General features: G+C 34.6%; 1 protein-coding gene across 3 annotated transcripts in view; it reads right to left on the reverse strand.

The window, feature by feature from the left end:
- CERKL (CERK like autophagy regulator) overlaps positions 1–17681 on the reverse strand; it is a 139688-nt gene that overhangs the window by 31975 nt on the left and 90032 nt on the right. For all 3 annotated transcript variants that reach the window (XM_079134557.1, XM_079134558.1, XM_079134556.1), the window contains 6 exons: positions 9908–9982; positions 8955–9132; positions 8820–8879; positions 7982–8007; positions 7779–7887; positions 4477–4573 (listed from right to left, as the gene is read on the reverse strand). In XM_079134557.1, the coding sequence (XP_078990683.1) occupies positions 4477–4573; positions 7779–7887; positions 7982–8007; positions 8820–8879; positions 8955–9132; positions 9908–9982 (545 nt within the window). The remainder of the gene's footprint in view (positions 1–4476; positions 4574–7778; positions 7888–7981; positions 8008–8819; positions 8880–8954; positions 9133–9907; positions 9983–17681) is intronic.

Genomic DNA, 17681 nt, shown 5'->3' on the forward strand with positions numbered 1-17681 from the left:
TACTACCTTGGACTCTATCAGATCATAATGGACTGAAATTAGAAAAAAATGACAGAATAAAAAACAGAAACTTATCCAATACTTGGAGATTAAATAATACACTATTATACAATGAATGGATAACAGAAGACATCAGGAGGGAAATTAAAAAATTCTTAGAAGTAAATGAGAACAAAGACACATCATACCAAAATCTCTGGGACACTATGAAAGCAGTACTGAGAGGAAGATTTATTTCATGGGGCGCATTGAACAAAAGAAGTAGAAATCAAAAATAAACGACTTAACACTACAGCTCAAAGCCCTAGAAAAAGAAGAGCAGACCAACACCAAAAGTAGTAGAAGACAGGAAATAGTTAAACTCAGAGCTGAAATCGATGAAATTGAAACAAAAGAAACAATCGGAAAAATTAACAAAATAAATAGTTGGTTCTTTGAAAAAATAAACAAAATTGATAAACCCTTAGCCACGCTAACAAAGAGAAAAAGGGAGAAAACTCAAATTACTAAAATTCGGAATGAACAAGGAAATATCACAACAGACACGAGTGAAATACAAAACATAACTAGAAGCTATTTTGAAAATCTATACTCCAACAAAACAGAAAACCTCGAAGACATCAACAAGTTTCTAGAGACATATGAATTACCTAAACTGAACGAGGAAGACATACACAACTTAAATAAATCAATTTCAAGCAATGAAATAGAAGAGGTCATCAAAAGCCTACCAACAAAGAAAAGTTCGGGACCAGATGGGTTCTCAGCCAAGTTCTACAAAACCTTTAAAGAAGAGCTCATTCCAATACTTCTCAAAGTATTCCATAAAATAGAAGAGGAGGGAACCCTCCCAAACTCATTCTATGAAGCCAATATCACCCTGATACCTAAATCAGACAGAGATACATCGAGGAAAGAAAATTTCAGACCAATATCCTTAATGAACATCGACGCAAAAATTCTCAACAAAATTTTAGCAAATTGCATACAAAAATATATTAAAAAGATAGTGCATCACGATCAAGTGGGTTTTATCCCAGGGATGCAAGGTTGGTTCAACATCCAGAAATCAATAAATGTCATTCACCATATCCACAGACTAAAAGTTAAGAATCACATGATTATTTCAATAGATGCAGAAAAAGCATTTGATAAAATACAGCATCCCTTCATGCTCGAAACACTAGAAAAAATTGGGGTAGTGGGATCATTCCTTAACATTGTGAAGGCCATCTATGCTAAGCCCATGGCCAATATCATTCTAAATGGTGAAAAACTGAAAGCATTCCCCCTAAAAACTGGAACAAGGCAGGGATGCCCTCTTTCACCACTTCTATTCAACATTGTTCTTGAGACTCTAGCCAGAGCAATTAGACAAACCAAAGAAATTAAAGGGATATGAATTGGAAAAGAGGTACTCAAACTATCCCTGTTCGCTGATGACATGATTATATATTTAGAGGAACCTGGAAATTCCACCAGAAAACTCTTAGAACTCATAAGTGAATTCAGTAAAGTAGCAGGTTACAAGATCAATGTTCATAAATCCAATGCATTTTTATACATAAGTGATGAATCTTCAGAAAGAGAAATTAGGAAAACTACCCCATTCACAATAGCATCAAAAAAAATAAAATACTTGGGAATCAATCTCACAAAAGAGGTTAAAGACCTCTACAATGAGAACTACAGAACACTAAAGAAAGAAATTAAAGAAAACCTTAGAAGATGGAAAGATCTCCCATGTTCATGGATAGGAAGAATTAATATTGTCAAAATGGCCATACTACCAAAAGTGCTATATAGATTCAATGCAATTCCAATTAAAATCCCAATGATGTACCTTACAGAAATAGAGCAAGCAATTATGAAATTCATCTGGAAGAATAAGAAACCCAGAATAGCTAAAGCAATCCTCAGTAGAAAGAGCGAAGCAGGTGGTATCGCAATACCAGATCTTCAACTCTATTACAAAGCTATGGTAACAAAAACGGCATGGTATTGGTACCAAAATAGACAGGTAGATCAATGGTACAGAATAGAGGACACGGACACAAACCCAAATAAATACAATTTTCTCATACTAGACAAAGGGGCCAAAAATATGCAATGGAGAAAAGATAGCCTCTTTAACAAATGGTGCTGGGAAAACTGGAAAACCATATGCAACAGAATGAAATTAAACCCTTATCTCTCACCCTGCACAAAGCTCAACTCACAATGGATCAAGGAACTCGGAATTAGACCAGAGACCCTGCATCTTATAGAAGGAAAAATAGGCCCAAACCTTCAACTTGTTGGCTTAGGAGCAGACTTCCTTAACAGGACTCCCATAGCCCAAGAAATAAAAGCAAGAATCAACAACTCGGATAGATTCAAACTAAAAAGCTTTCTCTCAGCAAAGGAAACAATCAGTAATGTGAAGAGAGAGCCTACAGAGTGGGAGAATATCTTTGCCAATCATACTTCAGATAGAGCGCTAATATCCCGAATCTATAAAGAACTCAAAAAACTCTATACCAAGAATACAAATAATCCAATCAACAAATGGGCTAAGGAAATGAACAGACACTTCACAGAAGAAGATGTACAAGCAATCAACAGATATATGAAAAAATGTTCAACATCTCTAGTAATAAGAGAAATGCAAATCAAAACTACCCTAAGATTTTATCTCACCCCAATTAGAATAGCGATTATCAAGAACATAAGCAACAATAGGTGTTGGCGAGGATGTGGGGAAAAAGGTACACTCATACATTGCTGGTGGGGTTGCAAACTAGTGCAGCCACTCTGGAAAGCAGTATGGAGATTCCTCAGAAAGCTTGGAATAGAACCACCATTTGACCCAGCTATCCCACTCCTTGGCCTATACCCAAAGGACTTAAAATCAGCATACTACAGAGATACAGCCACATCAATGTTCATAGCTGCTCAATTCACTATAGCCAGATTGTGGAACCAACCCAGATGCCCTTCAGTTGATGAATGGATAAAGAAACTGTGGCATATATATATACAATGGAATATTACTCCGCCATGAAGAATGATAAAATTATGGCATTTGCAGGCAAATGGATGAAATTGGAGGGTATCATGCTAAGTGAGATAAGCCAATCTCAAAAAACTAAAGGACGAATGATCTCGCTGATAAGTGGATGAGGACATACTGGGGTGGGGGTTAGGAGGGGTTAGTGTTAGGGTTAGGGTTAAGTTTAGGGTTAGGGATAAGGAGGGTGGTAAGAATGAGGAAGAAAGGAATGTATAGGGGGAAAAGAGGGGTGGGAGGGGAAGGGGAAAAAATAACAAAATGAATCAAACAACATTGCCCTATGTAAATTTATAATTTTTAATTAAAATTAAAAATTTAAAAAAAATAAATGCTTTTATTGAAAAAAAATAAAACAAAAATAAATAAAATAAGTGCAATAAATTGTTAAAAATTAGTAAAATATGAAAAGGTATGCTTTCTTCAGAAAAATCATTAAATCCACATATTTCTCCTAGACACACATCTATTACTTAGGCTTACAACCAACACTATATCCACTTGCCTACTTTGTCTTCTTAGAGATTTATATTTAAGGAAAGTGTGATTATATTTGAATTTCCTAATGTGTTCAGTTGGTTACTTAATATGTTTCTCCAACAATTGAACAGATAGAAGGAAACTCACTGCTTGAGGACTACCTACGGAAGTTTGAAGTTACAGGGCAAGAAGGGAAGCCCACAATGGCTGGAAGCAAGATTCTGCAGGTGGTCATTGGCTGGATTTACTACATCCTTTCCATCTTTGTTCTTTCCCCACTATATCTAAACCCCATTTTCATACCTTTAAGAATGTGCAAGACTGTGGGATAGGGTTTTACAACCACGCCTGTGTACCTCAAGATTCATACTGGGTCTAAATATCTGGAGAAATAATATGGCTACTGTCTCTTCGAAGTTAATCACTTAAATGGAAATATATATCTCTATGCATTCTTGTTTTGAATAAAATAATTTCTGTATAAAAGTGGTATATTGTGAAACATATTTGGAAATCTAAGTTTAACCAGTGACTATAGGTGGATCTGCAAATAAATGTCAGAAAAATTCAGAGCATAACTTTAGAGAACCTGCTACTGTAAAATTAAGAATGTTGATGAAACTTCGGATTTCACTACTTTTCACTCTGAAGAACAGCCCAAATGTGTGATTATATTCTTAATTTGTTTCACATTTCAATATAACAGAACGTTTTCTATTTTTTCTTTGTGCAAAAAAATGTGTAACCCATATCTCTAAAAATTCAGTTTATATTAAGACCAGTGGATGCTTTTCAAAATTTGGGTGAAATGCAGATTGAAGAAAAAAGATTAATGTATTCAAAAGAAAATAAAGCCTTATGAGGCAAGGCTTGATGTCAACTCTTTAGCATCATTTACTCCATGATTAATAGCTTTTCAAATAAGTAACAAAAAGAATGTACCATACCTGATTTTTTATGGTGGCATATCTTTTCAGGTGTTTTATAAATTGTGGCCGAGAAGTGTTCCGTGCAATTATAAGAGCCATACTTCCATTATTTATTCTGAAATTAAACATTTGCATTTGACATTAAGAAGTTTATTAAGAGACTTCATCAGAAACCACTCCATATCATTTCTTATAACAAATATAATGTTTACTACAAATATTGGGCAAGATAGCTTAACCATCAACATATTAAATTTACCTAAAACTTTTAAGTCATATCTTGCTGTGTTATTGTTCAAATGATGCAGGTTTTCAAATTAGTTTTACTAAAGCATTTGCTTCCTTCACAGCAAGCTCTTACATCAGGGCTCTTTAAAAAACAAATCATCATGCATCCTGTTCACATATAAAGACACAATTTAAAATCCACTGTAATTATCTAAAAGATGTATTATAAAATAGTTAACATGTACAAATGGTATACACATAGCTCAACATTTTCTAAAATCTAAAGTGTGATTTAAATATTTATTTATGGGCAGAAGGTCTAAGTGACATAGGAAATGAAATAAATCAAAGTGGTCCAGGGTGGATGAAATGGAGTGAGCAACTGTGCCACACATGTTCAGTTAAATGACTGAGCATTTTAATCTTGCCCAACAGTTCCATCCAATATGATAGACTGGAAATTCAGAGGTGTGATTTAGTGCCAGAACAGTCACGCACAAATGCATTAGCTTAAGAAAGCAGTTTGCAGAATCCATGCAAATGACTTCAAGCCTGATTTCAGTGCGAACATGAAGTTATCCCAAGAATAGTGACATGAAAAACAGCTCTTTAAATCTATGAAAGCTCAGGTTAGAGCTGTAAGGGGCCTTAGAGATTATCTCATTGTTTACTCATTTTATGTAGAAGAAAAAGATCACAAGAGTGTAAATGATTTGCTCAAAGACAAAGAGAAAAACGAAATGATCACCAGCCCCAGAGCTCTTAATTGCCAGAGTTCAGTGTTCCTTCTAGCTGTTGTGCCACCTCTCTGCCTTCAGAAAATGTTCAGGGTACTGTTATTGCATACCTTTGTTTTTTTAATTGTGTAATTTCATAAACGTGAAAAGTATTACCTATGTCTGCTTTTCAATATTTACTAGTAATTGAAACATGCTCAATGTGCCTGGCACTGTTCCAAATGTCTCACATATATTAATGCATTTATTCTTAGAATATGTAGAAGAAAATTACTTCCTATCAACAATTTGCACTGAGGTTATTTTGCAGTATATTATATTTTATCGTAGGGAGAAAAAAAGCTGAAAGTAGGAGCTCTGTTCGATTATCCTGAATCATTCAGAAGCTGTATCTCTGACATCTTCCGTCACCGAGGCCTGGTCTAAAGGCCTTTAGAAAAACAGGCATGTTTTGACTATAAGCCATAGAAGAAATCTATAATTAGTCATCCTTTGAAAAGCTCAGCAATACTGATTAAACCAGGAGGTTCAGCGGTGGAGACCCAGGCAAGCTGAACATTTATGGAGTTGCTTTGAAAGAGATATGAATCAATTGCTCCCAAAGCAGCAGGACTACCTCCCTTGGAAGTCCTTGAGCTAGTGAGATTAGACACCCACTGTCTCAAGGCCTGCAGGATGCAGCTCCTGGGCCAGCTGACCACATCTTTGTGTCCAGCAAAGGAAACTACATTTGGGAAGCATACAGCCATCTAGGATTTCTGAGGGTGTGGAGAAGAAACAACCAAGCTCAATTTTTGAATCACACAAGCTTCAGAATCCTCCTTCCAAGTTTCAGCACTAGACATACTTAATGTGAACCTTGCCATCTGGGTTTTTATTGTTAAAATTGTTAGCTTTTCTTTTTTTCTCTAACATCGGATACTTCCATGTTTATTACCTTTATAACAATTACCAAGGAAGAATTTTAAAATCACTCCCTTTTCTAGATGTTAATTGTTCTGGTTAAATATTTTATAGGGAAGTTGAAACTAATCATTAAAATGTCATAAACTGCCAAAGTACAGAAGTAATCCTTTCATCTCACTTACAGGGGAAATCTATAATTGATGTTGTTATAGTTTAGATGTGGAATATCTCCCAAAGTCCCACGCATTGAAGGCTTGGTCCTTAACTCAGCAATGTTCAGAGGCTTTGGGAGGTGACTAGATCACAAGAGCTCTGATTTCATCTAAGGATTAATCCACTGATGGGTTCATAATTGAATAGACTACAGGGAGATGGTGGAAACTGTAGACAGTGTGGCCAAGTTAAAGGAAGTAGGCCACCAGAAGCATGCTTTGAAAGAGTATGTATTGTCCCCTACCCCCTCTCCTCTCTCTCGCCTTCCTGGCCACTATGAGGTGAGAAGCTTTCCTCTACTACTCCCTCTCCACCACAATGCTCAGCCTTACCACAAGCCCACAGGAATGGAGCCAGTCAATCGTGTACTGAATTCATGAACCAAAATAAATCTTTTCTCTTTTAAGTTGATCTTCTCAGGTATTTTGTCACAGCAATTTCAAACTAACACAACCTTATTTTACAACAGTCATGATCCTTTTTTCTATATAGGATTGGGATTAGATTTGGAAAAGATATTTTCAGACTCATAATGGACAGAGGCTCAAAAAATATGTAAGAACAGTAATGTCTACACTCTGTGGATGAGATTTATAAAATGTCTCAAAATTTATTTAACTGAAAATGCGCATAGTGGAATCCTATGCCCCACAGTTTGTCTTAAGAAGAATTGAAGTGTTTCCTTTAAAGTTTCAAAAAAAGCACATATTTTTAAGGATATTTCTGTTTGCATTAAAATATGAAGATACATTCACAAGAAACATTAAAATGTAATGTTTTCACCAACCAGTAAATAAACACAAATAAACAAAGCAAGAAGGGTAGGCACAAAATAACAAAATTAAGTCAAGATAACCTAAGAAATATGATTTTAGCCTCAGTGATAATAAAAGGTCAATGGTTATCTGGCAAATTTTCAGTTCAACAGCTTTTCTCAACCTACTGTGATGACAAATCCTTCAAAAACTCTAATACTATGCTAAGAGAGATACCTATTAGGAAGTTTCTAGATAGCCAAGGGTAAACTGGGTATTATGAAAGAAAAAAATGGGTTTATAAAAAGAATATCAATGACTCAATAAAAATGTTTACTAGGGCTGGGGTTGTAGCTCAGTGGTAAAGCATTTGCCTAGCACTTTGTGAGGCCCTGGGTTAAAACCTCAGCACCGCATGAAAAATAAATAAAGGTATTGTGTCCATCAACAACTAAAAATATTTTCTAAAATACTTACTAACCTGGTATTAGGTGCCAAGCCTCTGGGTGCCACTGAACACAGGCAGGGAATTGCCATAATGCTGACATTCAAGAACTGACCCTGGATTGTTTGCCATTGATCATTATAGTCTAAAGGCAAAAAATGTGATTGGTTACTTTCCTCACCAGAGCACAATGCCAATACAACCTGGCTCAGGTCACAAGGAGGTGCTCTTGGACTTACCAGATTTGAGTGATCCCTGTGCCCTCCTGAAAGAGAACAGACAAAACCATGTCATACACACATGTACATGGCACCCATTAGGTACGAGAAAATTAGAGAACCCATCATTGCATTTATTTAAGATTTTCTTAAGCTGAGCATGGTGCTACACGCCTGTGATCTTAGCAGCTTGGGAGGCTAGGCAGGAGGATTAGGAGTTTAAAGCCAGCCTCAGCAAAAGCGAGGCACTAAGCAACTCAGTGAGACCCTGTCTAAATAAAATACAAAATAGGGCTGGGGATGTGGCTCAGTGGTTGAGTGACCCTGAGTTCAATCCCCAGTACCCAAAAAACAAAAATGAAAAGAAAGATTTTTCTTAAATAGTGAGTAAAAATATGTGACCAATTTTGTCCTGCCAACATGATAATGTTGATAATGTGCTAATCCATCTAATGGTAGAAGTGTATTGTAAGGAAAAACAATTTTCAATTGTTTTAATGAGTAGAACACTTCCTCAGTTTGACTTTGATTAATATTTGTTTTCCACACTAGACTAAAATTCTTATGAGAGGCAAAATTGTGGGTTTTGTTTGGGTTTGAGATCATAAATATATCCAAAATATCTAGTATACAGTAGGCACTCAAACAGCTGTTGAGTGAATAAATGAAGGAACGCATGACTGTTTCTGAAGACAGAAGTCAAACTACATGCTTACTAGAACATGTAGAAGTCTATGATTCTATACTCTTGACTCTTAGTATATAAGAATAATAATCTAAGATCACAAGTCTAGTAGATTATTTCAAAATATTTTATGCTTTAAAGAAAGATATGTTATTACATTGAGTTTTAACTTACAATTTTGGATCATCCTGAGAGCTGTTAAGTGGTAAAAATGATATTTCACAATCCTCTGGCCTAAAATAACAAGATTTGTTATTAGTAGTCATTGACACTAGGAAACAAAATTCTTGGTTTAAGAAAAACACTTACTCAAGCTTTGTCAGTGCCTTTATTACAGCAAAATCTCTCCGTTGGTTAGGGGACATCCATCGATATTTTTCTGCCAGAGCCAAAGTTCTTCCACCAAAGCCAAACATGGCTGAAAACCCAAAGCGAAGAAGCTTGCCAGTGGTACTGAAGGTGCAGATATCAACTGGCTGAATGTGCCCTGAATATTTGTATTGAATATTAGTCAGTGAATGAAGTCCGTCTAGTTATCAAAACAGCAAACATCAGAGACCACATTTATTTTTCTATGGGATAGTATCTCAAGGTACTGTACACCACAATGAATACCCTTGTTTTCTCTTCATCTCTCTTTACCTACTACTATAAACATCATTTGTAACTTTTTGAAATTCTAAGTGAAAAACCTAATGCGGTAAAATTTGCAACTCATTAAAATTTCAGATGAAATGTGGCTAAGGAAGTGATGTTGAAGTAGATACACAAAGTAAATTTAGATTTGACCTTAGTTTTGCATTGCATATTTCTAAAATAAAATGTTTCAAAATTGGGATGATTAATAGACTACAGTTGTGTTCTGGTTACAATATTCTTCTCATAATTTTTTTTCTTCTAACATAATCCTAGTCCTAGAATCTTGGTTCAGTAAAACAACAGTCTATGTTATATACCCAAATAATGTCCATAGATTTTTCTTGATCTGGTTATAAAGTTGTGGTTTTGAACATTATTATAGTATGTTTTCTATACAGCTTATAGTAAAGCTTCATTTACTACTCTACAAAACAATATTTGGAATAAGTAATCCAAATAGTGAAGCCTTGCCTAAGTGACTTCTGGGTTTCAGTCAAACATTTCTCTGCTTTGAAAGACAAAGGACTTGCCATTCTTTAGATACATCTGGCAGAAATAAAATACTGTTTCTTATATAAATAAAAACTTCCTTATGAAACAAACTTCTTTGGAAGAATTCTTACCCATTATAATGTGCAAAGTTGCAGTTACTACGTGAGGGACCCCATGAAGAGAATGTGCCAATATGTTAGTAGATCCTGCCAAAGCAATTTTAAAACATGCGCTATCAGTATGGCATATGTTTTAAATTAACATCTGCTCTTATTTTATATAAATGTCACTATGTAATTTTCAGACTAAAAATTAATGGAAATTTATAACATCAGAAAAGTTAATGAAAAAAACATTTAGTGGAAGTATAGCTTTCCCCTGACTGCATAAATGTACATCCAATATGTACAGCATTATTTGTTGAACTTTTAAATGACTTAAAAATGAGCAAACATTATATGGTTCCTACTTAGGTTTTTTAATTATTATTATTATAAATATAAATGTCCCATTTTTCTACCTCCCTCAAATGCTTGCTACATCAAACTTTAATGAATGGGTTTTTAGCTTTTATATCAAAATGGGCACCAACAACAGAAGGGTTACTCTGGAGAGTAGAGACAAATGCATAAGTAAGTAAGAAAAACCAAATGATAAATAAGACAAAAATTCAATATTATAAAGTCAAAGGCATTCTCTAAATATATTTAACGAGCCTTAGAGATAAGCTCCCATCTAAATGGAACTCCTTCCTATTATTTGACCAAAAAAAAAAAAAAAAGTAGTTATCCTATGTGAAGTATTTAATTTTGTGTTATTTTCCAAGGTATGAAAATCTGTATCTGAGACAGACAATGAGAAATGAGACATTTCTGTCTGTCTGATACAGAAAATGAGAAATCAATTTCTCATTGTCACAATCAGGATAAATTTAAGACTCACAAGAATTTTTCCCCACCAGCCTACAGAAGAAAAGAGTTCCCCAAATTAGGCCCCTGTAACATCTATGTGGGACTGAAATCAGGTACAAAGGCCTGTTTCAGAAGGAGAAATACTAACTAGACTCGTTCATTTCCAAGAGGCTAAAAAGGGGTTAAAAGTACTAAAAGTAATGAATTGATCTACAGTTTTTCTTGCACTAAAGAACACAGAAAAGGAGTCCAATAATAGTTGAGAGCTACAAAACCACGGGTATGGTGTGCTAATTACCAAGGCAAAGCCTGCTCCTGTGTTGGATTATCATATGTTTCCCTATTACTAATTAATTACTAATACTAATACTAATTAATTACTAATTGCTAATGCAAATTGATTACTATACTAATAGTATTACTATTAATTATTAGGTTTCTATCTCAGCATTACTCATTAATAACCATATTTCAATTACTAATAACATACACATAATTAAACTAGTAATAATGCAAAGAAAAATTTGCATTAACCAGCTCTTAACTAATCAGTTCTTAAATTGATTCCAGTTGATTCACCAAAAGGAAAGCCAGGTTCTGTCTAATACTTATTATCAAAGTATGGCCCACAGTGAAGCAGGAATGACAACACCCAAGTGCTTAGTAAGACAGTGTTGACCATCAGGAACAGTACAAGGATGCCCACTTGAACCCCTTCTATTCAAAATAATACTGGAAATTATAGACAGAACAGTTACTGAAGAGAAAGAAATTAAAAATTGGAAAGGAAGAGGTTAAATTGTCACCATTGCTAGCAACATGATCTTATACATAGAAAACACTAAAGACTTTACCTAAAAATTTAGAGGTAATGAACAAATTTGGTAAAATTTCAGGATACAAAAATCAACATAAAAAATCAGTAGTGTTTCTATATGCACTTCCAACAAACAATGTGAAAAAGAAAGAATCCCATTATAATACCCGTCCCCCAAAAGTACTTAGGAATAAATTTATCCAAGGGAATGAAAGATCTTTATGCTGAAAATTAAAAAATACTGATGAAAGAAACTGGAGATGAGACAAGTAGATACCTCCTGTTCCTGAACTGGGAGAATGAATATTGCTGAGGTATCCAAATACCCAAAGTAGTATCTCTATAGAGATTCAATGCAATCCCTATCAAAATTCTATTGACTTTTTTTAAAACAATAGAAAAAAATGTTAAAATTCATATGGAACCACAAAAGATCCCAAGTAGACAAAGCAATCTTGAGCAAAAAGAGCAAAGCTAGCGACATCATAGTACCTGACTTCACAATATACTATAAATCTATAGTAATCAAAACAATAGGGTACTAGGGAAAAAAAAAAAAAGACACATAATGCTAATGAACAGAACATGAAGTCAAGAAATACAGATCTTGAGTATTTATGGCCAACTGATTTTCTAGAAAGGTGCCAAGAAAACACAATAGGAAAAGGATGGTGTCTTCAAAGAAACTGGAGATATCCACACGCAGAAGAATATAATTAGACTTTAGTCTCACATGACACACAAAACTCAACTCAAAATGAATTAAAGAATTAAATTTAAAATCTGAAATTTTGAAACTACTGAAAGGATTCATGGGGAGAGAAAGGAAGGAAGAGAAGAGGACGTGTCATTGACTAAAACATTGACCAAATTGTATTGTTATATTGAATGCGTGTCTGAATATGTAACAACAAATTCTACTATTATGTGTAATCATAATGAATCAACCAAAAATTAAAAAACAGGAGAAAAACTCCATGCCATTAGTCTGAGAATCTTTTTGGATGATCCTTAAAGTACAGGCAAAAAATAAAAAATAGACACCTGAAGTTAGAGCAAACCAAAATTTCTGCACAATCAATACAGAGAGGCAACCTACACAATGGGAGAAAATATTTGCAAACCCTACATTTGACCTACATCCAAAATACAGTCATATGTTACTTACTGATAGAGATGTGTTCTAAGATATGTATTTTCTGACAATTTTGTCACAATGCAGGGTGTACCCACGCAAACCTAGAAGGAATGGCCTACTACACACCTAGGCTGTATTGTACAGACGTTACTCCGAGGCTATAAACCTGCATGGCATATACTGTACAGAATACTGTTAGTACAAAGGCAAGTGTGCACCTAAACATTCTAAATGTTCTAAATACACACACACACACACAAAAGGTACAGTAAAAAAAAGATTTTAAATGATACACTACTATAATGAATGCATCTACCATGAATAAGACTTGCAGGTCTGGGTGAGTCAGAATGAATGAATTGCATGAAATGAAGGCCTAAAACATGACTGCAAGTTACTGCTGACTTTATAAACACTCTTATGCTAATTTACAAAGTTCTTTTTTCAATAAATTAATTTTAGCATACTGTAACTTTTATAAACTTTTCATTTTGAAACTCTTTTGCTCTTTTGTAATAAAACTTAAAATATGAACACACTGTACAGCGGTATAAAAATATTTTATTTATGTCCTTATTCTATAAGCTTTTATCTGATTTTTTAAAAATATTTTAAGATTTTTTACTTAAAATTTTTTTTTTTTTTATTAAAAACTAAGCCAAACATACATACGCATATTAGCCCAGGCCCACACAAGGTCAAATCAGTGTCACAAGGTCAAATCAGTGTCACTGCCCTTCACCTCCACGTCTTGTCTCTTGGGAAGATCTTCAGGGGCAGTCACACAACATGGAGCTGTTTTCTTCTATGATAGCAATGCCCCCTTCTGGAACCCTCCTGAAGGACCCACCTGAGGCTCTTCTTGAGAGAGAAGATGTACTCTTTTTGAAAATATGTCCATGGTGGTTTTCTTTATTTGCTTCTTTTTTCCATCATAGATTTTTCTCATAAGCAGATAACATACCACAAAGATCACTCCCTATTAATGCAAACCTCTGGGGGTTGTGGTTCATGTTTTCAGACTTTTTAAGAAAGCTTATTGAGGTCTGCAAACACTTCCCCCTTCTCAGTGAATTTTCTGGGAAGTGGTTCTTTTTCTTCTGCAGTTTCTTATCTCCTGCCTCTTTTTTCAGCTGCATGTTCACTAAGTGATAGGAATTTTTCAGCTCTGTTATAATATTAGGGAACCACCATTGTATATTCATGTATATAAAACATGATTATATAGCACACTGACTACATATAAGGAAGTAAAAATAAGTCAAGAAAAAAGAACATTTAAAATGATTTTAAAATGGACAAAATTTAAAATAGTCACTTCTCTAAAGAAGACATACAAATAGAAAACAGGTACATGAAAAAAAAAAAAAAAGCCCAGTATCACTAATCAGAAATGAAATGTAAACCACAATGAGATATTGCCTCACACCCATTAGAATGGCTGTTATAAAAAGAAAAAAATGTGCAGGATGTTAGGAAATAGGAATTTTATGTACTTTTGGTGGAAATGCAATATAATACAGTTGCTATGGAAAATAATATTGAGGTTCCTCAAAAAACAAAAAATAGAAACTACTATGTGATTCAGCAATCCCACTACTGGATATTTCATTTCATCAGTATGTCAGAGAGATACTGTTCATTGCACCATTGTTCACAATAGCTATGATATGGGGTCAACCTAAGTGTCTATCAATAAAGGAATGGATAAAGAAAGTGTGATATAAGAATTACAATGGAATATTATGCAGTCTCTAAAAGGAAGGAAATCCCATAATTTGTGATAATGTGGATAAACCTGGAGGACACTGTTCTAGGGAAATAAGAGGCACAGAGAAACAAATGCTGCCTGATCTCACTTATATGTGGAATCTTAAAAAAAAGCGGGGGGGGGGGGACTCACAGAAGCAGAGAGAGTAGGGACTCACAGTACGAGGGTCTGGGGGAGGGGAAGTTTGAGGAAATATTCAAATGGAGGTAAAATTTGAGTTAGGAAGAGTAAGTGCAAGAGATCTATTTTACAACAGTGTCTATAGTTAAGAACGTGTTACATACTTGAAAATTGCTGAGTGTAGGGTTGAGGTGTTTTCCCCAAATAAGTATGCGCATTAATGCAATCTTAATTGACTCAATTTAGCCATTCCACTATGTATACACATATCAAAATATATTGTATATTTTGTATTGTACTTGTTAAATACATACAATTTTATGTCAATTTAAAAATAGATGAGGATAAATAGTTTGAAACAGTAATTAATGGAAACAAATTAATTAAAAGAATATTGTCTCTTGGGCCACACTCCAGGCATACCCAATCAGAGACTACAGTTTTTAAGATCCCCAGGTGATTTGCATGCACAGTATCTTGACGTATGGATAGAATGTATGGTCTATTAATCAGCAGTATTAGGATTACCTGGGAGTTGTTAAAAATGCAAATTCCTGTTTCACCTCCAAGTTATGTACATGGGTGTGGGTGTGTGTGTGTGCACTTTAAAGTGATCTATATGCACTCCAGGTTGGAGAACAAGTGGTTTAAAACCTGTTACTCTATGGATCTTAATTCAGGTCTTTCCAGTGACTTTCGACCTTCCAAAGCTTGCTTTTGGCCATCTAATTGCTAATTCACATGGAATAAATAAGAAAAATAAAGAAAAAATAATCAATCCACTTTTCTTCCCAATCGAACTTATGGTAAAGATTTTGGAGGATGCCATGTAATTAGAAATATTTAGGATTATCGATGGATTACAGTACTCCATGGTTAATTAGGAGCAGACCATAAAAGCATTCCTCTAGAAAGGCCATTTAAAAACATAATGAAATGTTGTCATGTTCATTAGAAAATGACACATATCATGACTCAAGAAAATACTATTTATTCCCTGTGAGTTGGACGAATGCTGAGTATGCCCAAGCACAAATCCTTTTAGAATGCTAGAGATGGATTTTATTTTTGTGTCCTTTCAGGTTTTGCAACTTTGCAACTTCTTCCTAACTCTGTAGAATTTAGCAGTGATTCTAGGCATGACCAGAAACCAGAAAATTATTTTAGTCACCTACTCATTAATGTATACCTTAATCTTTGAATGTGGTGTTTTTTTTTTTAATAGTCTGAAGAAAAAAGAAAAGTTCATGAGAAAGTACATGTAAAACTGCCAAATTACAGACTTCTATATTTTTGTTTGAAAAATCTGAAAGATCACATTTTGTTTCAGAAAATTGCACTCTATTTGAAAAGATGTCTACATGCCAAAAGAACATGCTGCTCACATAAATAACAACGGTGTAATTTTAACATTCTCACAAAAGCTATAAATGTTCTACCTCAAGGTAAACATTTTAATTAGCCTGAAAAGTTATTTTTCTTAACACTACCAGCAACTATACCCACTGCCCCCCTCCCCAGACCTGCTAAAATGTGCCAAATACAAAGTGTAAGGACAGAAGTAGCAGTTCATGTAAAGCAAGACAGATGAAATACCAGGCAGAAACTACAGAGGTTAAAAAAAAGAAAAAGAAAAGGGAAAAAAAATTGTCCTTGGAAGTGCAAGCACTTCTGCAGAACAATTAACTTAATTAACCAGACACCATGAATATTCATAAGGCTGTTAATGTCTCCCACATCCAAACAGATAAATGTGATGTAATGACTTCCTAGTCAAGCATATCTAAAATTCTCATGAAAACAGCACCTACACTTTGGTTCTTTGCCTGAAATATCATAGAAATTAACAGTCCCTCGGCAATATTTTATTCTCTTCAAATTAATTGGAAAGCATGAATTTATTTATGCAAACTCTATAGGAATATAAGGTTCACAGCCATCAGTATGTGGATTGAGCCTTGTTTTACAACAACTGGATTGCTTTTTTATTTTTATGTCCTCTCAGGCTTTTTCCTCTATCTCCCCCTCCCCACTTTTAATCAGAATCTCTCTGTATAGTTCCTTAGCACCAGTTCCCATAGCAACAAACACCATTCCTAATGGCCAGCAGTTCAAATACAGGCTTCCCCACATCTGATCCATTTGAGTCTGACCATAATTCAGCGGCTTAGTCTGTTGGCTCAGTAGAGTAATTTACTAAACACTCTCCCTCTGGGTGTCTCTCTCCAGGAGGCAAATGGCTTCAAAGGCAGACTGTCTCCTCATGTTCAGCTTGGAAACTTCCTGCCTAGCTCTTGTTTCCATTCTCTATCAAAAGCCCTGACTAGGCATAGCATCCTCATATTAAATACAGCCCACACATGACTTTCTCCTCCTATTAGATGGAATTAGGAAGCTGGAACTCCTATCCAACAACCAGAATTTTGGCAGCATGCTGTTATCTTCTAAACAAAAAACATTACAATGGTGTTTCCACAAATATCCACTGAATATAAGATACTTTCAAAATCAGAAATTTGCTTTAAAATTTAAAAAAAATAATGCTATTCCTTTATTAAATCATAGCTACTTATTAAAAACACAATCATAACTACCAGTTTCTATAGCTAACTGCTCACTTTGTGCCAAATGCATACTTCTTGGAACACCCCTGTTTTCCAGTTTTGATATATGGCGGCTAATGACCTGAGGAATTTAGACTCTGATGAAGAGAAACAGTGACTTACTAAACACATCTATTTTGCATGGAGGGTCATGTTGAGAGGGTTACACTAACTATATTCAGAACTACTAAAATGACAAAAAAAGAAAAAAGAACATAAAAAATTACCCCAAATAATTCATCCTTTTTTCTCCTTTGAATTGAGGTTAATTTGTTATCTTCCACTTATGGGTCATTATAGATTTTTCTACATGTACCTTACAATTATCAGAATATATCCCAATAATCTCCAATTTTACATTCTTGCATTTATGACTTTATACTCTCAAAAGGCATTTGGATATCTTTTGCCCTTGGTCAATTTAACAGCAATATTAAATATTCTAAAAATTGTGGCTATGGAATAGAATAAATTTTCTTCCAAATGGGCATTATTTTCAGAAGAAAAATATTTTTCCTCCTTTTAGCAGCAGTGCACGTTGTTTT

Source organism: Sciurus vulgaris (genome assembly GCF_902686455.1).
Source record: "Sciurus vulgaris genome assembly, chromosome: 3".
In the NCBI taxonomy this organism is placed as follows: Eukaryota; Metazoa; Chordata; class Mammalia; order Rodentia; family Sciuridae; genus Sciurus; species Sciurus vulgaris.